Below are 26,690 nucleotides of genomic sequence, written 5' to 3' on the forward strand. Positions count from 1 at the left end.
GCATATATTCTTACACCCTGCTGTGGGTGACACACAGCCACGCGCGCACACACACACACACTCACGCATACATGGACATGTGTTCACACACACACACACACATACACACACTCACAGAATAGTTTGTCATCCTGTACAAAATATGCAACATTTCACTGTTTGTTTTTTCTTCTTGTTACTGATAGATGTTTTTATGTTATGTTATGTTATGTTATGTTAAGGCCGTACTTTTAGAGCGCACGGCTGCCCAAGAGGGCGTCCCGGCGCTTTGGCAAAGAGACCTGAAACCTAAAAACACAAAAGGCAGCAGCACTACAGTCGTAATAATTACGCGGAAAAGAGCAAGGTCTTCAGCTCTTTCCTGAAAGCCAGGAGACTCGTAGCTTTGCGCAGGGAGAGAGGGAGCTCGTTCCAGCATCGAGCTGCCACAAATTGAAAGGATCGTTCTCCCATCCGGACACGCTTGGCCGGGGGCACCTCCAATTTAGCCAAATCGGCAGATCGTAACATCCTCCGCGGCACATAGAAGGCCGTCCGCTTCCTAATATAATTAGGGCCGATAGAAGGAAGGGCTTTAAAGGCCAGCGTGAGAATTTTAAATCGGATTCTTTTAGAAATAGGCAGCCAATGCAACTTATTCAAAAGCAGTTGAGCGCTGGCTCTCCTCGGCAAGCCGAAAATAGCTCTGGCCGCCGAATTTTGGACAATTTGCAGTCTGGCCAGGAGATACTTGGGCAGACCCGCAAAAAGCGCATTAGCGTAATCTAGCCTAGATCCCACTAACGCCTGAACTACTGTCTTCCGGTATTGTAGGGACAGCAGAGGAAGAAACTTCCTCAGCATCTTGAGGATGCCAAAACATTTCCCAGATATCCCCATGATGTGTGGGCGGAAGGAGAGAGCATCATCAAGCACCACTCCCAGATTTTTCACTTGGGAAGATGATTTCTCCGGGGGGAACATATCCTGGGGCCACCAGGACTTCCAGGCCGGGTCAGGGGCACAGCCGAAGAAAAGCAGCTCAGACTTATCCGAGTTGCACTTCAGGCTGTGCCGCTGAAACCACGCAAAAACTGCGCTCAAACAGCTCTTAATCCTGTCGCCGTCAAAAGCCTCACCTTTGCTGCATGTGAACAAAAGCTGGGTGTCATCAGCGTATGAGATGACCTGGGCCCCATAAGCCTCCGCTACAACCGCCAGAGGGGCCATATAGATATTAAATATGGTGGGGCTCAGGATGGACCCTTGAGGAACCCCAACCTCTAGCGATTGCATTTCGGCGGAGAAAGGAGGAGCCCAGATCACCTGCCGGCGGTTCGATAAGAAAGAATGGAACCAATCCAACACCGTCCCCCGCAAGCCGATCTCCCTGAGTCTTAAAAGGAGACCAGCATGAGGGACGGTGTCAAAGGCCGCCGACAAGTCCAAGAGGACTAACATAGCCTTACCCCCAAGATCAAGCGTCTCCCTGATGGCGTCGGTCACCTCCAAGAGGGCCGTCTCCGTGCTGTAATTCGCACGGAAACCAGATTGAGAGTCATGGAGAATGTTATTCTTCTCAATAAAGGTGGTGAGTGTAAGTTGGACATGCTTCTCAACCACCTTCGCCAGAGCAGGGAGGAGGGAGATCGGTCTATAATTAGCCAGCTGCAACGGATCTAACTGAGGCTTTTTGATCAGCGGCAGAATAAGTGCATGTTTCCAATCCCAAGGCACCACTCCGGAACTCAAGGATAAATTGAGCAGGGGCTCCTCTTGCAAGTCTACTGCCACATAGCAGATAGTTCTGGAACAAAGGGGCATATTTACAAGCCCCTAGTGCCACCGGAGCGTCCTTTTTTAGACGCTTTGGGGGGGTTCTATGTTAGCCCATATTTACAAGGCCTCCCTAAACCACTTTGCATGACTTAACACAGCCTTTCATAATATGGCCCTCTGCAACGCAGTTTTCCTGCGGTAAAGAGGTGTGTAATGGGTGTTGCTGTGGGTGTTCCCAGCAACAACCATGGCATTTTGACACTGCTGCAGATTTACAAGGTTCTGAAAATCTGAGACAGTGCGAAAAACTAATGCCTTTCAAAAGGAAGCATTAATGTGGAGTAAGGAGGAGAAATAATTGTATTTCTCCTCGTTTTTTGCTCTTTCTATGTGTGTTACATTCTGCAGCACACATCAAAGGAGCAAAACTCCATTAATGATTGTTTTTGTGCAGGAAGCAGTCCCGTCCTGCACAAACACAATCACCCCTGCAACGCAGGCGCCCTTGCACGCAGCTCTTGTAGTACCAGCACAGGGGTGAGCGCAGGGATGCTCCATAGTCTTGTTAACACGGTGCATTCCTGCGTTTTGAAAATGATGCAGCACGGCGCAGCAAAATTGCTTGCAGTATCCCCTAGCTCCATTTTCATGTAAATATGCCCCAGAGTTCTCAAAACAGTTTCACGGGCTTCTAATTTAGCCTTCCCTCACACACATCACTACTGATTTTCACACTGTACTACAGTTCGAACTATTGAATCTCAGCTAATTCTGCTTTATTGATGTGTGGTGTCTGTAATAGCTTTAACTGTAACAGTTAAAATAAACAAAAGCTCTGCGTTGCATATCGTATTTTGCCGTTGATAAAAGGTTTATGGAAAGAAGTTACAAAAGACATTTGAAAAATGGAACTTTTCTTCCTCCTTATCACTAACACATACTTCCTGTACGTAGAAAACTGAGCACTGGATCATTAGAAAAAAGATACATGCTTTGATCTGAAATAGGATTCAATCAATCACACGTGTATGTATATGCTATCATTAGCAACTCAAGAAAGCACAGGTCCTTTTACTTTCAAACAGTTTACTTTATTTCAGTATATGAGATCGATCAGCAAAGGAATTCAAAGAGATATTCCTTAACAATATGCAGGTAAGGAAACGTTATTGCAATGCTTGAATTATTATTAAATGAAAGTCATGGAGAAAGTAATGGAAAAAGTGCTATGGATTTACCATAAAATACATTCGGTTCTATGACGATTTTATAGTACACCTATACATTTTTTAAGACTAGTGCCTGTCTTTCAACGAGTTTCCATTTGAAGGAATCATTTAGTGCACTTATTAGATAGGCATTCACACTGCTTGGCATGCAGTACTTCATGCTCCACAACCGTGCTGTTGGCACAGTGAAGAAGGACTTTCATTGGCTCTGTTTGAGTAGCTGAGCAACAAATGCACTGATCCTCCACGCGGTCCGATTCAATCGAATAGATGGCCTTGCTGGTACATTTCCCCTAGAAGTTCAAATAAAATGCGGTTACAACATATAGTATGTATGAAGTGAGGAATTAAAGTTGAAAAGTGTGCAAAGTACATATAGATACATTCACGAATGTCATATTCATTCACAATCACCATCCACCTTGTCAGAAATACATTTTGCTTTTTCCATAAATTATCACAGCCTATTTTTGTTTCTGTGTGATATGGCTATACTTTTACTTTGTAGCAAGCACGGTGGTAATGAATGTATACTGTGCACTGGCATAGGATAGGCTTTCTAATGGGTAAATGTGAACCTTAATTTTGATACAAAGTGTACACCGGTCAAATTTGTTCTATTTGTACTCTACCACAACGTATCCCTTTGAAAAGCACTATAATAATAATCCATAATTGTAAAGCGCAAACATATAACGCCATACGGTCTTCAGGCGCTGAGGGCGTCATGGAGATTAAGTGAGCAATTGCCCAGAATCACATGGTGCTGAGCTGCATTCAGGAATCGAACCATGAGCCCCACACTCTCGAGTCAGCCACTCGACTGCTGCGCCACATCTTTCACCTACACTAGAGAGTCTCTCATCAGTCATACTTTGGGCACTTATAATTCATCCAAACAGTGAGGCCAGATTGTGGACTGTGTTACTATTAACAAATGTGCCTGCAAATTGGTCAATAAACCGTTATGCTGCATGTGAACACTTTAACTACCATAGAGAGCTAACCATGTCCTTTGCATTTTTACTTCATTGCGATGGAGCTCATCTCTCATATGAGAGCCAAACTTTCCCGTTCATATTATATAGGGGTATTTTTGGACCTGGCCCTTCTGCAGGGTCACACCCAAACATTTTGCTTTCCTCCTCCCCTTTTTCTGACCTCACTTTTGTTGGCTTTAGGGCACTAGGCACTTTACCACTACTAACCAGTGCTAAAGTGCATGTGCTCTCTCCCTAAAACATTATAACATTGGCTTATCCACAAATGACCTATTTAATTTACTTATGAGTCGTTAGTAAAGTGTACTATATATGCCCAGGGTCTGTAAATTAAATGCTATAAGTGGGCCTGCAGCACTGATTGTGGCACCCACTCAACAGCATTTTAAACATGGCTTAGGCCTGCCAACACAGAGCCTGTGTGTGCAGTTTTAAACTGTATTTTCGACCTGGCAAGTTAACCTACTTGCCAGGCCCAAATCGTTCATTATATTACATATGCCACCACTCAACCAGGCCTTAGGCAGTCATATGGGCAGGGTGCAGTGGATCTAAAAGGTAGGACATGTACTTTTGAGTTTCACATGTACTGATAGTGAAAAATTGCTCATTTCATTTTTCACTACTGTAATGCCTATCTCACCCACTGGTTAACATTGGGATCACCTTAAAACATCTTTTAATTGTAATTTCCAATTGGCAAAAGATAGACATTTGTAGTTTGGTGTCTCTGAACTCTCACATTAAAATAACATCGTAGGGTAAATTAGGATTTTAAATTGTAAGTCTGAAAATGCCATTACATGTTGTATGTTTGATATATCGCCCTAAGTGGTCAAGGGTCTGCCCAGAAGGGAGTCTAATGCTTACTGTGCCACTGGAACTAAGCTGTGCCTGACTTCAGAATCCGGGCTAGACTGAAACCAGTCTTGGGTTGCTTATGTTCTGGAGGAGCTAGTTTGGCTGTTTGAGGTGGGCTGCTCCCAGTGCTTTAAATTGGAAAAGATAAGTGCAGGTACTCACCAAATTGAGATGTGAACTAGGGGGCGGGGTTGGGGGTGGGGCTATGGGGGCAGGGCTACTGGCAATGCTAAGGGCCCCGGCCAGAGGCACACATTTAATTTGACTGAGATTCAATTGATGTGCAGATGTGCAGAATGATACTGAGATGAAAAACATACATTCACCTGAGCCACTAATTGCAAATTTGCTTCTAATCCAGCCTGAGAACAATTTGATTACACTTCACAAAATAGGTCAACAATCTTCACAGCCGCTAAGTCTACTCACAAAACCCAGCAAAAAGGGAGGAAAGCAGATTACATCAGGGTAATTGTCCTATTATAGGGACGCCCCGTAGGCTGCAGTGTCTCTGCCTTCTCAGAAGAGTGGGTGCCAAAAATAATACTGTTGGACTACAGCACTGGGTTTTCACCATCTCCGTGCAAGTCATAGGGGAATTTTGGGGACAAAAGAGAAGCACCAGCTTGGTTAAAATATCAAGGAAGCTTCTTGTACTGAAAAAGTTCACAAAAACGAAGTAAAGAATTTAGGCCAATAAAACACTAGTTTAGAAAATCCAATGGACTTTGGTTTAAAATTCTAGGTTCTTTCCTAGATCAGGTGGCCTTGAGAGTTCAAGAGCTTTAAGGTACAGACTGCCAACTCATGGTCTTAGAGAACTTAGGATATTCCGTGGTCAGAGAAAAACAATTCACAAAGTGCTCTGTAGTAGGGTTCGATCATTATTGAGGTAAAGTGGTTAGTTTCTCTTTAACTAGAGCATTAGTCCTTACGATCAATTACCCAACAAATAACAAAACATTTGCTTTAGGCAACACATTTGATACATAAATGAAGCAAACCTATTTGCTGGTTCACTCACACAGAATTATTGCTGTACTTTTGAACACAACCAATTTTCCCACAAAGCAAACTTCACTCTCTATGAGAAAGTATTTATTACTGAAAAGAAAAATGTTGCTTCTGTTTGTAATGCCCCCTGCAACCTTCACCCTTCACATCCACTGGGCATGACAATGTTTCAAATGTGCCACGACACTCCGGGGCTTGCATTTTGGAAATTTCTCATCATAAACTCTTTGTGGTTGATACGATCCCGACGTGCTAGGTGAGCAGGGAATCCTGTTCAGAGTCACAGTGTAGCTAGCAGAAGGGGTGACAGAAATTTGCATTCTAGACTGGGGGCCGCTCGCACATCAGTGCTGTCGATGACGTGTCTCCATCAGAGTTTAAGAACTATTCAATAGATATTCAGCTCGACTATGTGCCTACCAAAGGTTTTGCTTTTCCAAATTGAGTGAAATTTAGCATATACAAACAAAAAAGAAGTGCGACACAGCTGACGAGTTGGTCGTTTTCCAGAAGCACTCTGATCGGGTGCTACTCTCCCCTCCTGCTGGCATAGCAGAATAGGGCAGCATTTGTTTGAAGTCCGATAAAGGGAGTCTGCCCACATTACTAAGCCTTGATTCCCACCGGCTACAGCGTCACTGTCTATCACCACCTTCCTCCTTTATCAGACTCCAAACAAATGCTGCCCTATTCTGCTATGACAGCAGGAGGGGAGATTAGCACTCGATCAGAGTGCTTCAGGAAAACGACCAACTCGTCAGCTGTGTCGCGCTTCTTTTTCGTATATGCTGAATTTCACTGAGCTTGGCTTGATTCCCCATGAGTACCGGTACTCTTTTTTTACAAGGAAAAGTTCCGGTACTCAAGGGCCAAAAATCTAGAAGTGCCGGTACTCAGTACCGGTGAGTACCGGCCCATTTAAAGCAATGTCTGCTCCTATTGGAGCAGGACTAAGACTGAATTGCTTATGACTGGGAAAGCTTTTTTGGGTAGCTGTAGCGTATTACAAAATTAAAAAATAAATAAATACAATAAAATAAATGATTGGGTCTAATCTGAGATGGCATAGTGGACAAAAAAGTTGGGTTGAAATGCTTCCTGAGCAATATCCAGTGAATAGACTATTTACAAGCATTCCTCCTATCACCTTTTGTGTGTTTGATGTAATGCCCTATATGGCAAAGGGTATGTCTAAACATGGGTCCTATGCTCACTATGCCACTAGAACCAAGTTGTTTTCAACTGAAGAGGCCAAACTAGGCTGAAACGGATCTTGGGTCGTTTGAGTTCTGAGTCAGAGAGGACCTGTTTTGGAAGTTTGGGCTGTGAGCAGGGCCAAGACTAGTGTGCATATGGGAAATTCTGAGGTGGCATATTGGGCAAAAAAAGGATGGGTTGACATGCTACCTTAGGAAATTGCCAGTGGTTAGACTATTTGCAAGCATTCTTCCCATCACATTTGGTGTGTTTCATGGTGCACACTGCCCATGCTTGAACGATCAGGAAAGAATGTGATGGACTTGTGTATGGAAACCATTTTCAAAGAACTGCAAATTGTGTGGAATGGGGAAGTGGGCAAGACTAATCTGGGATGTAGTAGAAATGTGGTAGAGGACTTGCTTTATGGTCAGCATTATTTACATCCAGATCAGAGTCACTGGGAAAAGAGTGAATTACAGAGTTGATCAAAAATGAGTTTTTTACTCTGTATTATTTTGTGATAATTTCAGGCAGACCATCAATGGTGTTATTTCCATCAAAGGGGTTGGCTTCCCAATGCTTGAAGGGGTGTGTGTCTCTAAACCTAAGACATAGAACTTCAGGGTTCTGGTCTTTACAAGGCTGCATGGAAATACAAATTCTTTGTTTCTCAATATGAGCATACCAGACTTGCACTTTTTTCTATGTGTGTTCCATGGGAGTGCTGTAAAAAATGGCAGGAAAATGGGATGGGAAGAGGGAAGGGATAAGAATAAAGACAACTACCAGGGTTCTATTGCCATCTTGCTCTCAATGCAGTGTTCTATGCCATTTGGTTTGTCTCATTTACTCATCTTGTTTTTCTGGCAGCATTCAGAGAAGAAAATAGGGAATATGATGCATTATGGTGATTGATTTTTTTACTGACAGGGTCATTCATATTATGTTAATAATTGCTGTTGTCAGCAACCTAATTCATTACACATTTTCATTCTACACAAAAAAATCACTTTTGGTCTCCAGGGAATGTGTTGGATTTATCCCACAGTTATGTGACTTATGGGCAGAAGCAGATCCTGCTTAGGGTCTTCAGAGTGCAGCCCTGGTTCCCGCGAGGCACCCATTACTGCCCACTGCCACAATTGCTAAATATTTAACTCAACAGTAGATATGAAAACACAACTTTTGTGTTTTCATCGGCACTGCCAGTATATAGGTCAGCCCTCTCAGTTTCATCTCCTTGCTCCTGATGAAAAGAGGACCAAAGGTGTGTGGGTGGTGAGGCATGATCCAGTGATGGAGTGCTGTTTAAAAGCATGACTCTCTGTAGGTGGATGTCTAGATTGCACATGTTTGAGGAGCGTAGTTCAACTATCTTCCCCACACAACGAAGCAAGCAATTTTGTTTAGTAGATGTACTGCACATGCCTCGGGCAGCCAGTATATCTGTTTAAAATGTGGCTGTCATGGCACACATGAATGCATCTATGATGCCAACGAGAATCAATATAGAGCAGCTGGGCCAGGGATCCAGTCACTGTTCAGGGTTCTTATAGGGTTGTGCTTCCACTCCTATCAAGAGTCTGGGAGAGGGATTGAGCTGGTCAAACAGGGCCCTGCCACTCTCTCTGCCTCCTCATTAGGAATCATGTCTCGTTGCAGCAGCAGATTCCAGCTCTACTACTGCCATAGAGCATCTGAGTTGCCAGCAAAGGAAGTAAGGTAAGTAAAAAAATGTTGTTTCTCTGTGCATGTTTATGTATGGGAGTGGGTTTGCAATTGAGTGACTATGTATGCTTGTGAGTATGTTTGAGTATCAATGACATTGAAAGTGGGTGAAAATCTATGGCTGTGAGAGAGTATGATTGTATAAATTAATAAAAGAGTGTCAGGATTGTGTAAAGAAGTGTGGGGGCGTTAGTAGGAGAGAGTGAATGGAGATCGTGAGAGGGTGTGGAAAGGAGTCAGGGGTGTAGTTATCAATGATGCATCAAGTACATTTGCACCAGGGCACATAGTCAGTGAGTATAATAGGGTGAGTGTGTGTAAGTGCATTTGCAAGTGAAAGTGAGAATCAGTGAATATAAGTATGTTTGTGTGTGCCTAACAGTGAGTGGGAGTGAGTATCAATGAGAATAAGTAAGTGAGAGCATGTGAGTTAGAGTGAGTGAGGGGGAAGAGAGTGGATGTGAGAAAGAGTGAGCATGAGTGAAAGTGAAAGTAAAAGTGAAAGAGTGTGAGTAAGAGTGAGTTTGTTTTCATGTTTTATGATTGTGATTCTGCCGCTGGCCATGGCCATGGCATACTCAATATATAATTCTGGGCTTAAAGTGGCACTCAAGGTAAAATGCTGCTGCTGGCATATTGGAGATAATTCTTGACTTAAGGAAGGACACACATGTCATAATGAAGGTCCTGACATTCTAGAAGTAATTCTAGGGATAGGGCTCCGCTGTGGAAAAAAACTGGTGCTTGCACACTGGAGGAAATTCTTAGCACGGGCATCCATGGCAAAATGCTGGTGTTGTGACATTAAACATACTTCTTGTCATAAGGGAGGCCACACAAGTCAAAATGCAGACCCAGAAATACTGTAAGTAGTACTTGACATAAGGAGAGCCCTGATGGCAAATTTCTGGTGTTCGCATACTGGAGGTAATTTGTTGCCTCAGAGAGGGCAGCCATGGCATACCCATAATACCATGATAACATGCAGGCTCTGAAACACTAGAGGTAATTTACATAACGGCCGCCCATGGGTTATGGGCAGTATTAATGTCAAAATTAATGTACTGGAATATTGTCTGTACTTCTTGGCATAATAGGGTACCCATAACAAATGTTTGGCATTGGCAGAATGAAGATGATGCTAAAGCATATGGGGAACTCTCATGGTAAATTTGGACAAAAATGGGGAGAAATCCTGGCAGGAATATGACCTCCTCCAAATAGAAAAATCATCACCTGCCACTGCTTACTGGTATGACTAAGGATACCTGTACCCCTGCTTGGTTATGCAAGGAAGGGTAGAACACTTACCATGCTTCAGGGTGAACCTCAATTTTTTGTAAAATATTCTGATTAGGGAGTAGGGGCAAATTCTATACCAGCAGCTCTACAGATATACTGAGGATTATTTTTTATGAGTCTACATAAATTGCTTAGCGGACTGTTCAATGTAGGTACCCAAAAATGTGTTTTAGAATTCAGCCAATTCAAACCAAATCTTTCCATTTCCTTTAACAGGTATGTCACTCGTGCTTAAAAGTGTGTGCCTCCTTTTTTGGCTGCCTCCCCTGTGGAGAAGAAGTCCTAAGGAGTTGCTGAAGGAGGTGGTGAAAATATATAGAACCACATATAACATTATTATTTTTATTAGAAAAAATAAAAATTGCACTTGCTTCCTCATGTCTTTATCAATTAAAGTTTGAGGATTAGGTATACAGGTTTGCAGCTGCCCTCGCATCCCTCAGTGAAAAAAGAATAATCACTGTACCACCACATTTATTTATCTGTAGGAGACTATCATAAAGTGATCATGGCACTCTGAGGTCTCTTTAGAGAGTTTAGCAAAATGGTGAGGGGAATGTCAAGTCCAGTCTAGTGTTGCCTGATTGTTCTATCAGATAAGAATAGAGAAATAGAATCACTGAGGTCCATCAATTCCTTAATGTGATCTTGAAATTGTTATATATGTTAATTATCTAAAGTGATGTGGCATAGAGACAGTGCATATCAAAAATGTCTGTTTTGGAAACAGGGAGCTACACTTGAAAGGTATGATCCTAAGATTGTGTTTGAGATTGGTAAAATATCACTGTGAGGGATTAGTGATCAGCATATTCTCTGGGTGAAAATTGGAGTAATTTCTTTTAATTCTGGCCCTTTTCTTGCTGATGCACTTTGAGTAATTCATTTTGAAACAGACATTGCTAGCAGGCATAAAGCAGTGTACTAAATTGTGGAGTTTGGTCATTGCTATTGCATGGTAGACACAGGAGTAATGATAGAATGTTGGTGAGAATCAATCAGTTCTCAATGTCATTGGCAGGTTAGCTGTTCAAGTGACGAGTAGTTGGTGCACCCTCTAAAGGAGTCATATTTGGTGATGGTCTTTCCCTTGATGTGACAAATATTCCAGTTTCTACTGATCCTTCTTTGTCATGTTTCTTAGCTTCAAATCCAAAAGCCTATTAGATTTATAAATATCTACCCCAGGTTAATTCTTGGATGACTACGTCTAGAAGAGAACTTCCTTGGGAGGCAGAGTTGAGTTTTACATAGTCAGGTATGTTTTAGAAAAAAACTCTGGGATTTTTGTTTATAAGACTTCCAGAATAGCAGACACAAAAAACAATGTTTGTTATTTATAACATACTGTACATCAACCCTTTCCTTTTGACTAAATATTCTCAGGGAGTGGTGCTAAATGTAGGTCCTGTGATTTTCCTCTTAGTGATTTATTGCATATGTTATTTTTGGTGACCACATACTTTTTCTTGTAGGCACATGATCTGGAATCTTTCACCTTCAGTTTCCTTTGAAGACTGTTTATCTTGTTATTGTTAGCTTAATTGGTCCTAATGATGCATCTCTGTTTTTTAAATAGAGACTGTAGGATTTGTTAATAGCTGTTACCTTTCAACAAATTAACTGTAAATGTTCTTCAAAGATTTCATACAAAGGTTGAGGGTACAGTGTATCTTTTCATCATAGACTGGATACAGCTTTTATGCTGTTTAGTGATTGTCTAGTGGCCATAAGCTTAACAGTGATTTATTCTGGTTACCTCTCACAACTTTCTTAGGCAACAGTATTAGTTGTACATTATCAGAGCATTTTAAACCACCTTCAACTCTCTTATTATGAGTGATATAACTTTGCTGTGCAGACTATTTATTGATGTACTGTAAGATTATATTCAATAAACTACATTCCCGGTCTTCCTATGCATTAGTGTCTTAGTATTTAATAACTATCTACATAGTCCTTTCAATCAATCCCTGGATCTCTTTTTCTCTCCTTCTTTCCTGTTTTTTACCTGCAAGCACGAATTGGAAAATGTTTAAACGTGGCTTTTGCATATTGCTCCGGTATTTGGTATTATAGTTTTAGAGCGCATGACTAAACATTCTTTGATATCGTCCATTGCTATGATATAGTGTACTCTTTACTCTTTAAATGTATGATTTACAATTTTTCTGTTCTTTAACAAAGCCCTTCTGAACATAAACGATTTCTGAATGACAAGATTTGTAGCACTATCGCCAAAATATTGTTATTTTAAAAGCAAGGAGACCTAAAAGGCTAGGCCAAGCTGTGATAGCATTTTTGCTAACCCACATCGAAATAGCCTGCATTTCACTGTATTCCCAATATCTACGGGCACCTGTGGATTTTCACAAAGTTTCTCAGCAAATTCAACCAAATCACTGGTAATTTTATAACTTTCACTGATACAGTGACCAGCTGAGAGCCCCAGATTATCATTTTCATGTTCAGGAAGCAAGGACATGAAGGTATGTGGATGATGAAATCGAATTGAGTAACACCATAGCTGATATTAGGAGCATTTGTCTGTGGCTGCACTCAATTTCATCATATGCAGACTCATCCTTTGGTTTAGCTGATGTTTAATGTGCACGAGCAATTTACCTGATTTGAATTTTGTGAATTTTTACCACGTACTGTGGAAACTACAATAATAAATATATAACCTTGGGGCATATTACCAACAACTAGCGATAATTATCGCTATGTTGGCTTAGCGGCAATATTTTTACCCCCGAGCTGCGGTGATTTTTATCACTTAGGAACCTTGCTATTATCAAGGTTTATCTCCTAAGCGATAAAAATTGGCCGAAATGCATGAATATCGCTGAAAAGTCAGCGATATTCATGCATTACCGAGCTAATGCTCTTAGCCATGTTATCCACCTACCATTGGATAACATGGCTAAGAACTGCTCAGGGGCAGGTGTTAGCTTTTGGAGATATTCGCGCTTAGCGCGAATATCTCCAAAAGTTGGTAATAGGAGATAGCGATGTTAGCGACTGTTTCCAGTCGCTAACATCTTGGCACGCCCACTTTGCATGTCATTAGTGATACATTTCACTGACATGCAAAGCGGGGCCCAAGATGGTCGCTATCTCCTACTAGCTGTCGCTAACTGGTGTTAGCGACAGCTAGGTAATAGGGAGATAATTTTATCTCCGCTTTCTTGGCTTTTAAAGCCAAAAAAGCGGAGATAAACCCCCTTGATAATATGCCCCCTAGTTAGTAAGCATTGAAGACTTAAATTCAGGGAATCTGTATAAACAATACACTTCACAAAATAAGTTTCAGGAAGGTGATCTTGGAGAATGGCAATAACACTGCATCAGCAACACCTCGATTATTCCTAAAATGTAATAGAGCACGCACAGTCTAAAATGGATCCCTTTACTTAAGGGGTGGAGTGGAAATTGAATCCTTTGTATTCTTATGGAGGTGACGCACATATCCTTCAGTTTCCTCAAGTGAAAATGTAACTTTAAAAATGATTTTCAACGTGTAAAGCTATTCCTGCACAGGAGACTCAACTAGTGATTGCTGTTGCGAATGTCTCATTTTCGACTTTTGTACGAAGTGGCAATGTTTTGGTTCTAATCTGGATGAGCCCTGGCTGGCTCCATCTTCATCATGTCAGCCAGAATTGCTAACAAGGGCTAATAGGACCCCTTAAGTAAATAAATTGTTGCAGCTAGAAAAATACATCAGGTTAGGCTTTTATACAAAGCTGAATCAAATGTTTAATCTTTTTTTAAGATTTATGAAGCAATTTTTAAGCTAGAAGTGATTTTGTGAAGACACACTGTATTTCTGGATAAGAAATGGGCTATCTGGCCAGTTTAGATGTATCCAGCAGGATCTGAGTCAAATTTCACATTTTAAACACTGTAGAAATGTTGCCAATTTTAAAGTCATCAAAGCTTTGTAATTTAGATTGAGGCTGCGTAGTCGACTGTTTCTGTTGAAATGAGGTGGAGTTAGTTCTGCTGCATGATTGAGGATTCAGTAGAACTTATTGCCCCTGATTCGGAGTTGCATGGTACTTGCAGGGTGCAAATGCTACACTGGAGGTGTGCGGATTTGTGTAATTTCAGGAAAATTATGCAACATTACACATTATTATATGCAATGCAAATCTGTGATTTAGCATTATTTTTAGTGCCAAATGTATCCTTTGTGTTAATTTATTATTTATTAATTTACGTCAGAATGGCGCATTTCAACTGACAAACAGTTGAAATCCACAAGGAGCTGCTCACATTCTGGACATAGGCGTTCTTCCTGCATGTTCACTGTAAAGTTTTGCTGCACAGGGCATAAATGATGTAAGATGGTGTAATGGTGGCATTTTGGGAACTTCTCATAACAAGTGTGATACGAAATTCCTGAAATCACGGAGGGAAGTGTAATTTAACTCTCACCCGTACTCTGCACGCATAATTAGCAGGACTGTGCATTTACAAATTGAAACCTCCAGAAATGGGAATAAATGTGCAGGAAGAGAATTACCGTGCAACATTCTGCTCGATGTTCCCTCTTTTAAAGAGTTTAACAGACACATTTAAGTCCTACTCAGAGAAGGGGGCGAATGTTGGCAGGGGCTTCTGTGTGGGGCAGGAATGGTTGGGCTAGGGAAGGCAGCAGAAGGCAAGCAGAAGTTTATTTTGGGCAAGGGTGAGCACTGAATGCTGCCCTTTGCAAGAGAAATTAGTCATGGTGAAGCAGGGATGAGGCTTGGTAGCTGTTTGAGCCACAGCCTTTTGTGATTTTAGTACCTAGAATACCTGGCCTAGTGCTATTAGCTCTGGTGTTCCTGCACCTTTGAAAATAGTGGGCTGGAACACCAGGCCAGTGTCATCAGGTGTAGTTGTATCCCAGTTGCAGAGGGCCAGGATTTAAGCAGGTGCAACCACAAGATGCTAGATAAAACGAAGAAAGTTGGAGCCTCAAGTAGGTTTACAGCTGTTTAGGTGGGAGACTGTAGTATCGCCAGGCAGTAGCAGGGAAACAAGAATAGGCCACTCGTCTCCATTCACCATGTTCAAACATCCGATTGATGGTTTTTGAATCATATGAATCCAAGACAGTGTACAGTATCCCCAATGACACTCCTCAGGTAGCCATTGTCTCCAGTCGAGCATGAGTCTCATAATTATTTGGCCCACAGGTTATCTGGAGATGGCCAAACACGCAGTACACCATATATGGAGACGACGCCACCAAAAATCAATAAATACGCCACCAAAAATCAATAAATAGTTCCAAGAGAAGTCTGTGCTCCCTTTGTCACAGACTGGCTGTTTCTGAGGTTATTACAGGGTTCACACAACTTGGACTAGGATGCTCCATTATCGACTTCCGTGTAGAGCTATGCGTCAGCAGGTCTTAATGTCACAGGGCCCCAGACACATGATCAAAGTACAGTGATGAGATTTGCACAGCTGAAGGTAGTAGGCCTCCCCTTCAGTCCGAATGTCCCCTACCTCAAAAGCAAGATAGTGTGTTAGATCACTGGCTGCTGAAAACTGCACCTGTGGACATCTTGGAGACCTACTTTGTCGAGGCCATTGTTTCACCCAACCCAAGCACCGCCCCAGACACATTTATTTTAAAGCACCACATGTACCTTGCTTTCAGTTGCACCCTCAGGACAGCAGAGGGTTCTTGTGAATGCTGAGAAAGCAAAATTACTATTCAAACTGTGGTCCTAGATAATCTGAGGAAAATGCAACTTTCCTCAAAATAGTTCAGGAGGTATATGTCCTATTTTAGCTCCAGTCCTGAAATACATTGGGGAAGCTAAAAATTGCAAGTGTTATTGTTATTTCTATAACTCCTAGTAGCAATATGCTAAGTGAAATAGTCTATGTTTATGTAGATGGATATGACAACAATATCTATCTATATAATGATAAACCGTAAAAAAGAATTATGTCATATAATAAAGTGATTCCCATTTGGGACTACATGGGCAAGCAATAGTCCCTAGACCGCTGCCTGCTCCTACCAAAGCCATCCAAGGTGATTTCTCAAGAAAAAGCTGTCCCAGTGGAGACATTTCGAATCAGATACCACCCTAAACTTAGGTGATGGTATGTGATCGATTTTTCGCAACTGCAAATTGAACTGGTAAACATTGATACAACCAATTGTGACTCCCAGATAAGAGAGTGACATCCCGTTCATGTCTGCACCTATCTGTTATTCAAAATTAGTTTTAAACCCCCTGTTACGATTTGGAAAGTCTTTTGTGACTCAAAGTAGTGTAGTAACTAGTAAACTTTTCTTTTGTGGTCACCAATGCTGTGATTTTAAGAACTGAAGGGTCTGTACTGTAAAAGGGTTTTGTACAACAGGTCCATAGTCTACTATTGACCTTGAAATCTATACACCTGGGTTACTTATTTATTTTTATTCACTTGAAGAGTTTTATATAGCGTGAACATGACTGTCCTGGTATCAGAAAACTGTACATAAAGCAGTCTTGTCATACATCAATGGAAAGAGAATACGCAAACAATAAACTAAGAAGGAATAGCAGAGAGCAACATAAGTGCAATATATCCATCAGCATGGCAGAACCAAGATCCAGAAAGTCCACAGTTCATAATGAATAAGCAAGAAACAAACATGTATAGTATATCAGTCAGAAAGGCAGCTCCAGGATCCGGGGTAATCCACCAGAATATAGACACGCTGAGAGATTTCAGTACTCCCAATGGAGGAATTAATACATTTTTTTTTTTTTTTTTTTTTTTTTTGTGTTTTCTATAGCGCGAACATGACCCTGCGATGGGTATCAGAACGCTTTACAGATGTGTTTCAACATTAGAACCATTAAGAACCATGAGTTGCAGAATACAAACTCTTTCCAACAGTACACTTCAAGGGAGCATATAACAAATATATCAAAATCACATTAAATCACACCACCATATGTGTTACATATATACCCTCTCATGTGTGTGAAGTGAGATGCTGGCGGATAACTGGAAGCAACCATGGAAAGATTATATCCATAGGTACTGCTGCTGTCCTGCTGCAAGGACTTATTGTAGAAATGTCCTCATATAGAACAATTTTGCTTCTTTTTTTAATGCTGCGATGGATGGAATTCTTCTAATGCTAGGGGGTAGAGCGTTCCAAATTAGAGGTGCTGCCCCAAAGTACGCTCGGTCATAAATTTTTTTCTTACAAAAACGAGCAAGTTTCAGAAGTAGATTGTCTTTGCTCCTGGTGCTTCGGTTTCCTCCTGACAGCGTGATTTTCTGTGCAAGGTAAACTGGGTTTTATGGTGCAATGCATTGTGGGTGATGCATGCTAACTTGAAGTGAATTCTTGCCTCGAAGAGTAGCTAGTTGAGCACTTTCAAATGGGGGGAGATGTGGTCGAATTTTTTTGATCCCAATATCAGTCTTGCGGCTGCATTAAGACTTGCTTTCAAAGGGGCTGTTGTGACCTTGGGAAGCCCTGCCAGAGTAGTGCACCCATATTCTATCCTTGAAATGACAAGTGCCTGGACTGCTGTTTTCAGATCTGTCTCATTTAGGAATGGTTTTAGTTTCCGCAGGTAGCTTAGATGGAAACGGGCGTTCTTTGCCATTGTGTTGATGTGTGCAATCATGTTCAGATTTTTGTCAAGAGTAATTCCCAAAGATTTGGTGGAGTCGACAATCTTCGGGGTACATTTTAATGCTGTGATAATGTTGGACCAATCTGCTAACTTTAGTTTACTTTTCTGAGGTGTAATCAGTAAGAATTCAGTTTTCTGCGGGTTTAGCTTCAGGTGATTCAGGGTTAGCCATTGGAGGGTACTCGTAAGGGCTTGGTTCAATCAATCAATCAATCAATCAATCATATCATTTGTAAAGCGCACTACTCACCCGTGAGGGTGTCAAGGCGCTGGGGTGGGGAATGCTGCTACTGCTCGAAAAGTCAGGTCTTGAGGAGTTTTCTGAAGGTCAGCAGGTCTTGGGTCTGCCGTAGGTGGATGGGGAGGGTGTTCCAGGTCTTGGTGGCGAGGTGGGAGAACGATCTTCCCCCTGAGGTCGCTCTTCGGAGCAGAGCTGGCGGGTGGGGGTGTAAAAGCTGAGTCATCTGTAGAGGTACGTTGGTCCGGTGTTGTGGAGTGCCTTGTGTGCGTGGGTGAGAAGCTTGAAGGTTATCCTCTTGTTGACCGGGAGCCAGTGCAGTTCTCTCAAGTGGGGTGTGATGTGGCTGCGGCGAGGGATGTCGAGCATCAGGCGTGCAGAGGCGTTCTGGATGCGTCGGAGCCGTCACAGGAGTTTGGCCGAGGCTCCAGAGTAGAGGGCGTTTCCATAGTCAAACCTGCTGCTGACAAGGGCCTGGGTGACTGTTCTTCTCATTTTAGTGGGGATCCACTTGTAGATCCTACGGAGAATACGGAGGGTGTTGAAGCAGGAGGAGGAGACGGCGTTGACCTGTTTAGTCATGGAGAGGGTGGAGTCGAGGAAGACCCCTAGGTTGCATGCGTGGTCGGTGGGTGTTGGAGCAGTACCCAGAGCGGCCGCCCACCAGGAGTCGTCCCAGGCCAAAGGGTTGGATCCGAGGATGAGGACCTCCGTCTTGTCCAAGTTCAGCTTCAGTCGGCTGTTCCTCATCCATTCAGCAACGACCTTCATTTCTTCGTGAAGGTTGGTTTTGGCAGTGTGGGGGTCCTTGGTGAGGGAGAGTATCAGCTGGGTGTCATCGGCGTAGGAGAGGATGTTGAGGTCGTGGCGATGGGCGACGTGGGCGAGCGGTGCCATGTAGATGTTAAACAGAGTTGGGCTGAGGGGTGAGCCCTGGGGTACGCCGCAGATGATCTCGGTGGCTTCGGAGCAGAAGGGGGGAAGGCGGGAAGGCGGACGCTCTGTGTTCTGCCGAAGAGGAAAGAGGTGGTCCAGTCCAGGGCCTTCTCTTGGATCCCAGCGTTGTGGAGGCGTGTTCGTAGTGTGTGGTGACAGACCGTGTCGAAGGTGGCTGACAGGTCCGGGAGGATGAGGGCCGCCGTTTCTCTGTTGTCCAGCAGGGACTTGATGTCATCGATGGCGGCGATGAGGGCAGTCTCGGTGCTGTGGTTGCTGCGGAACCCGGACTGGGAAGGGTACAGGATATTTGTTCTCCTCAAGGTAGCGGGTCAGTTGTTCGTTATGTTATGTTATGTTAAATAATTTGTACCGCGCACGTACACCGAAACGGTTTCTTGGCGCTCATAACAGACATAACAAACCAGGGCCAGGGGATCATACTGTACCAGCTTTGAAAAGAAAAGTTTTTAAGGTTCTCCTAAATGACTCATAGGTAGGGCAGTGACGAAAAGAAGAGGGGAGGGAATTCCAAAAGATAGGGCCGAGAGAAGAGAAACGCAAGCCGCCATGCTTCTTCCGACGGAAAGATGGAATACAGAGAAGATTATCAGCAGATGATCTTAGATTACGGGTGGGAAGATATCTCTTCAGTTTAGAAGACACAAATTCAGGGGCGCGGTCGTGAAGAGATTTGAAGACGGTGCATCCGAGTTTGAAGGAGCACCGTTGGGCCACTGGGAGCCAATGAAGGCTCCTCAGAAGGGGAGAAACATGCTGGTGTTTAGGTTGGTGAAACACCAAGCGGGCCGCCTGATTCTGGATTAACTGAAGTTTGTGGAGCTGATAAGCAGGGATCCCCACATACAGGAGATTAGCAAAGTCAATCCTGGAGATGACCAGAGCCAGTAAAACTAGAATGAGTGCCTCTCTGGTGAGAAAACGACAGATCTTACGGATCCTGCGCAGTTGAAAAAAACAGGATGATGTCACAGCCGAGATCTGGGGTTTCATGGATAGATCCTCAGAGATGACCACTCCAAGGCTTTTCACAGTGCTGACCGGGCTGGGAGGGATACCAAGGGAAGGAGGCCAATAAGTGTCATTCGTTGACGGTCTTCTCGATGATTCATAGTTTTTATATCTTCTGTCGATGTCACCTTGATATTCATTCGCGTGCATATGGAATGCAATGTTTGTGTTTTGTAGTATAGCCGTTAGTGGTTCTACATAAAGATTGAAAATCACAGGGGATAACGTAGAACCTTGTGGAACTCCAATTGTATTTATAGTAGAACCTGACAGGGTTTGGTTGACAATGAATTTTTTAGATCTATTCTCTAGGAAGGAGCTGAACCACTTAAGAACTATACCATCTAGCCCCATTCTGTTTTTCAACCTATCCAGAATTTTGGCATGGTTTACCGTGTCGAAAGCAGACGACAAGTCCAACAATATTAGGAGACATGTGTCGTTGTGGTCGAGAGCCCTTAAAGCGTCATCTACTATTTGCAGGATTGCAGTTTCTGTACTATGGTTCGGTCTGAATCCTGATTGACAATCATTTAGTAGATTGAAATCTGAGATGTGAAGACTCAGTTGTTGTTGGACACATTTTTCCAGATTTTTAGCAAGCATGGGGATGTTAGTAACAGGTCTGAAGTTGGTTGGATCAGAAGGGTTTTCAGTTGCTTTTTTTGGAAGAGGAATGACTTGCCCTGTTTTTAGGCAGTCTGGGATTTGGCCTTGTGATAACGAGGCATTTATGATCTTAGTCCACAATGGGATTAACGAGTGGTTAAGTGAAAATAAGCACTTTGCTGGAAGGGGGTCATTATAATGGTTGTTAGGTTTAGTAGATGACATGATCTTTGATATGTCTAATTCATTGATTAGATTAAATTCTGACCATTGAGCGTTGTTTTTTGGATTGTTACATTCTTGTTGGAATTGTGGTTCATCTCAGGAACCCTTCTCCCTTTCCAAGTCTTCAGCTGATTTTTTAAGTTCCCTCTCCAGTACGTTAGCTTTGTCGGTAAAGAAGACGGAGAAATCCTCACTATTTAAGCTTGTTTTGGCGATGACCGTTGCTGATTTGGCAGGTTTATTCGACTGTTCTTTGAGTGTATCGAATAGTTTCCTTGGCCTATTTATTGCATTGTCCAGTTATTTCCTAAAAAAGTCTCTTTTTGATTTAAGGATGCTTTTGTTATAAGCTTTCCTGGATTGTCTCAGTTGGCCTAAGTGTGAAGAGGTAGGGTATTGACGCCATTTGCGCTCAGAGAGTCTGAGTGATCGTCTTTCCTCGTTTAGGGAACTATTGAACCATGGATTTTTGTCTTTGTCAGAGATCCTTTTAAGTTTTAGAGGGGCTACCTCCTCGATGATGCTTGATATTGACTTATTATAGTGCAAAGTGAGGTAATTGAAGTCAACCATGTTCTTAGGTGGCTGCAACGCATTTTCACAGCGAGCTGCTATGTTTTCCATATTGATTCCTCTAGTGTCCCTGGTCCATTTTTTTGGCTTAACGGCTTATGAGGTCAGTTTAGTTTTTCTCAGGGGAATTTCGAATGTAATTATGTGGTGATCGGACCAATCGCATGGTGTGATTATAATGTTCTCGATTGCTTTTTCTTTGGCTATGATCCAGTCTAAAGTTGCACCTTTGGAGTGGGTGGGGAGATGACATCCCTGGACTAAAGATTGTTCTTCCAGGAAGGTTTTCAAGAGTGCGATTTGATTGTCAGCCTGATCCTCCCAGTGAATATTGAAGTCACCTAGGAAGATATCATTAGACTGGGGACTAGAGTTGACGGTAATGATTTCCATCAGTTGGTCTAGGACTTTGGTCTTTGTACCAGGCGGGTGGTAGAATGCATGGAGTTTACAGTTTTGGTTGTCCACTGACCTTAAAGACATGCCTAGATATTCACAAGACTCTAAGGGGTCCGAATGAGTTTTAGTAATGGTAATGTCTGACCTATGAATGCACGCGATGCCTCCCCCCAATCTGACTTGTCTGTCCAGTCTCATGTTCTGGTAGTTTGGGGGAACCAACATGTCTAAACATGGGGAAGACGCGACGGAAAGCCAGGTTTCGGTTAAGATGGTAACAAGGTCAGTTCTTCTGGATCCTGTTATGAGCCGGGCAGCTGAGTTCAAAGTGGCCTTTAGCGGACCTATCTTTATACTGGGTAATCTTGCAAGAGAAGCACTCCCGTAATCTATCCACGAGATCACTAGGTATTGTACAGCTAGCTTAAAGTTATCAAAAGACACACGATTGATGGACAGAATGCAGAACAAATCAAAACATTCACCCCCAGTCAAGAGATCTGGGTTAAATCCATCATTCTTTTGCTCACCATGCCACCTCAGTTTAGACCTGGCCATATGCAAATCAGTCTTGACCCTGTGCCTCATGGGAACAGTCCAGCCCGAACTGCCAAGCCAGGTCCTCCCTGGACCAGAAACAAGCATCCTAGGACCGGTTTCGAGGTTTCACCCCTCTTTATCCAGGATAGCTTGATTCCAGTGGCACAGTGAGCCCAGAACCCACGTCTGGGCATACCTGGCGCACTTAGGGCGAGAAAGCAAAAGAAACACAATTGATGGACGGAATGCAGAACAAATCAAAACACTCACCCCCAGTCAAGAGGTCTGGGTTAAATCCATCATTCTTTTGCTCACAATGCCACCCCAGTTTAGACCTGGCCATATGCAAATCAATCTTGACCCTGTGCCTCATGGGAACAGTCCAGCCCGAACTGCAAAGCCAGGTCCCCCCTGAACGGAAACAAGCATCCCAGGACCGGTTTCGGGCTTTCACCCCTCTTCAGCCAGGATAGCATGATTCCAGTGGCACAGTGAGCCCAGAACCCACATCTGGGAATACCTGGCACACTTAGGGAGAGAGATGCACTAATAATCTTTGTCCATTGGGGGAGTAAGAAAGTTCTAAGGTCTTTGATGAGCTTGGCGGGCAGCAGATCATTACATTGATTGGAGGGGTTTATTGATGTAATCATTGTATGTCTATTAGAAAGACCAGGTAGTCTTGTTTTTTATAGACTTTTATAGACTAGCTAGTAAGAGGGGATCTATCCGGCACTTGCACTGTGAAGAGCGTGGGCTGGTCATGACTGAGCAGAAGTGTAGAGGCGAGTTGTGGTTCATATTCGATCCCCCTTGTCTTATCAATATAGTGGGCGGAGAACTCTTAGTCGCTTGGCAGAGTCCTAGTATCTACCGAGAGGTGGTTAGAGTAGCGAGTTGGTTGTTGTTTGACGATTTTGAATAGTTGTCGGTGTCTGTTTTTGACATTGTCTAGTTGTGCTCTAAAGTATTCTGCTTTTCAGCTATAAATGAGTTTGTTGCAGGAGCTTTTTATCGATCTCAGTTGCTTGAGATGGGAGCTGAATGGAGACATTCTCCATAATCCTTCAGCAAGCCTTAGATTGTGCCTTTTCTCAATTAGATTACAGTTGAACCAGGGTTTAGACATTCTACTGGGCAGCCCCGGTCGGCAGTAGGAATTCCTGCAGGGAGGTGACGTAGGGAGCGGGAGGGGCAGGGTGGGGGGTAGTAATATATGGATTACGGAGTTTAACAGGTAAGTACACATATAAATAAATAAAATGAATTTTGTTGCGCGCACTGCATCGCATTTGGTGATGCAATGCGTGCAACGAAACTCCTACTGCCGACCGCGGCTGCTACTGGGTATTATTTAAAGCAGCTTCATAGCAATAGAATCCTGTATGTCTGGCATGGAGTAGATGTAAAGTTCAGGAAGATCATTCACATTAGTCATGCTTGTGGGAGGGTGTAGGATGTTATTGCTATAATCCTGGCTCAAGCACATGTCCAATAATTGTGTGCTTCTGGGAATTTCATTAATCTCTCAGTGCCTCAAATTGTATATGTGCGTAATTGTGAAACTAAAAAGTACAATGTATTGTCTGTAATTCTCACAGTCACATCTTCCAACCCCATCTTCCAACTCCATTTCTGATTTTCTCAATCACAGCTCAACCTAACCCAATTAAGTGTAACCTTCTAACACCAGCACCTAAAGTTTAAGAAGGTTTTGCTACAATAAAAGTAAAAGTTTTCTGAAGAGGGCTCTTTTTCTTCTTTAATCTAAACCTATGCTATATCAAATACCTGCAAGTGCTTTCCATGGTGGCCTTATGAAACAAATACCCTGAAGAGTAACTACTTTCAGACTTATTTATTCCACCCGGAACTCCAGATTTCTAGTCACCCTCCCACGTAACTCTGTTTGCGTAGGCATTCATTATTATGGTTTTATCTACTATTCACCATGAAATATTGTTGTGTTGCACATGTTGCAAGGACTGCGCCTGTTCATATTTGCAAGAAAAAGAAAGAAAGTACATACACGCATGCATCAAACGTACACAATTGCTAAATAAAATAAAATTTGCTTACCTCACAATAGTGAATATTAACTTCATTTTGTGTCACACAATCATCAACCTTTACATATTTCAGTACTCCTGTCGTCTGTTTACATTCAGCCTCTTCACCTAATGTTGAATAAAAGGGACAAATATATTAACAGTGGCCCTCAGCTTTTTAAATCTCCTCAGGTGATACTGTAGATTGAGTGCATGACCCCAGTCAGTGTGCACCCTCTCCGGAAGCTCTCAGTGCAGCCTGAGGCTGTGTGCCTGATTATTACACACGCTTTACACAATGCGTGGGCTGAGTGCATTCACGCAAGTACTTCTTACAGAGCTGAAAACATGGAGCAGTGTTTTATCTGCACTCAGTTTCTGTGCAGGAGACACCTACCCAGTGAAGGAAGCCCTGGAGGTCATGAGGGTCACTGATGGATCCCTAGGAATTTCGTGTTCCCTCTCAATGGGCATCAAAGTGGACACAGTAGCTGTGCCCTTCCTGCTTGGGCACTCACAGCGTGTCTCACAAAGAATGTTTTGCCTGTTTGTCCCTCTATGAAATAAAACAAGGACATACATGCAAGTTAGGTGTTCCCTCCTTTGCATGTTACATGCGGTAAGACACCCGTGAAAATGTAGAAATACTCGTATTGCATCACACATGTCCTACGGGAAACATCCTTTACAACGCAACTTTTACCACGCAGTGCCTTTACGACGCAACTTTTACAACGCAAACCATTACAACACATTGTGCTGGGGGGCGCTCTAGGATAGGGAATAAGTTTAATTTACCATCCAACACCTTCCCTAGTGTCCACGGGGACTGGAGTTGGAATAGTAAATTAAACTATTCACTATCCAGCACCCCAAGGCGCTATGCGTTGTAAAGGTTTGCGCTGTAAAAACCGCGTTGTAAAGGCAAGAATGTAAAAGCATGCGTTGTAATGTCATACATCCATGTCCTACGATTGTACCCAAACAATGGGTATACCTGGATGGACTGGACAGATCTCACTGTGCCCTTTTGAAATGAGACTCAGATTCAGGAGCACCAAACTACATCCGGGGCTAAGCACAATGATGAGTAAAACAACGTTTTTATTTTCCACTTGTTCATCAATGCAGAACCCGAAGCATGCTTTATCATACTGGGATGGCAATCAGAGCTGTGTCAGAAGTATGTTGCTATAGGTTTCTGTAAGCTAAAATTAAATCAATGATGAAAATTATAAGCCACAAATTCTAATTTACTTATTCCATTTCGCAGAATTAACCACTATGTCATAGCACTAGGTACATACCTTTGTTTATAACTATACAGGCTATTTCTAAAGGGCATATTTGCATGACATGTATGCTATTTTAATCAGGCAATTGTCATTTTGAAAATAATTAGTTGAATTCTGCAATATACTGTTTAGCCGTCTACAGAGAAAAGGAAAAAAAAAGAGAAACATTTTAATTTTAATTATGTTTTTCAGAAGTTAGGTTTAGTGATCAGTTGTTTTGCTTTGCTGCCAAGCACATTGAAAAAGTGTCGATTTTGTAGCTGCTATCTGCAAAGGTAAGCCAGCAATGGGGTATGTTGCTTTCAGAATGCACAGGTTTCTTGTACCTACTATGAAGCTGCAATGAACGTGTCTAGGTGATATTTGTACAGCCTGGACCTAGTTAGAAGTTAGTTGTGTGCTGTCCAGGTTCAATGACAAGATACAGTCAACAACTGATTGGATGAGAAGATGGGTTTTAGGAGAGTAGAGATATATAGATACTTTATTATGATGTAGTTTTCTTTAAACAGGTGTGGCTTTATTCTTTACTAAATGAGACCATGTTTGGGAGGAAGAAGATGGAAGCAGGGATTTTTTCCACAGAACTTGAGCGTAATCTTATATCCAAAGAAACATAAAAATGTGAATAAAGAAAATGGTTTTACAATGAAAACAATACCAGAAAAATAAGTATGACATATGTCATCACTAAACGGTGACTAATCTACAAGTGAAAAATTGCAGGGCCATTTGCACGAACACATTTTTCAATAGACACAGAATCGGTAAAACCTGTGGTACGTCTGGTCCGTAATGCTTTGTTTTTATCACTCTACTTTCAGCTATTACTCTGTGTTATCATCCACTTTTGCAATGGTGGGTTCTGATAACAACATACAATATAAGATCGAACTGTGAGCGGTTTGGTAATGGTCAGCAAGGTATATTTGTATTACATTATTATTTTGATGCAGTTTCATGAAAATATACTATTTTTAGAGAGGTGTATTTTATTTTGAAAATAGGTAGTTACATAGTTGATTACACTATACCTTTCAATGCAGT

The 26,690-nt window shown here is 42.5% G+C and overlaps 1 protein-coding gene across 1 annotated transcript in view; it reads right to left on the minus strand.

Moving 5' to 3' along the window:
- Positions 1–2,827: 2,827 nt before the first annotated feature.
- The window catches only part of VWF (von Willebrand factor), a 1,169,185-nt gene continuing 1,145,322 nt past the window's right edge, over positions 2,828–26,690 (minus strand). The window contains exons 51-52 of the mRNA XM_078673989.1: positions 24,380–24,477; positions 2,828–3,280 (exon numbers count right to left, since the gene is read on the minus strand). Of these exons, the coding sequence (XP_078530115.1) occupies positions 3,092–3,280; positions 24,380–24,477 (287 nt within the window). The 3' untranslated portion in view covers positions 2,828–3,091. The remainder of the gene's footprint in view (positions 3,281–24,379; positions 24,478–26,690) is intronic.

This window comes from Lissotriton helveticus, chromosome 1_1 (genome assembly GCF_964261635.1).
Source record: "Lissotriton helveticus chromosome 1_1, aLisHel1.1, whole genome shotgun sequence".
Classification (NCBI taxonomy): Eukaryota; Metazoa; Chordata; class Amphibia; order Caudata; family Salamandridae; genus Lissotriton; species Lissotriton helveticus.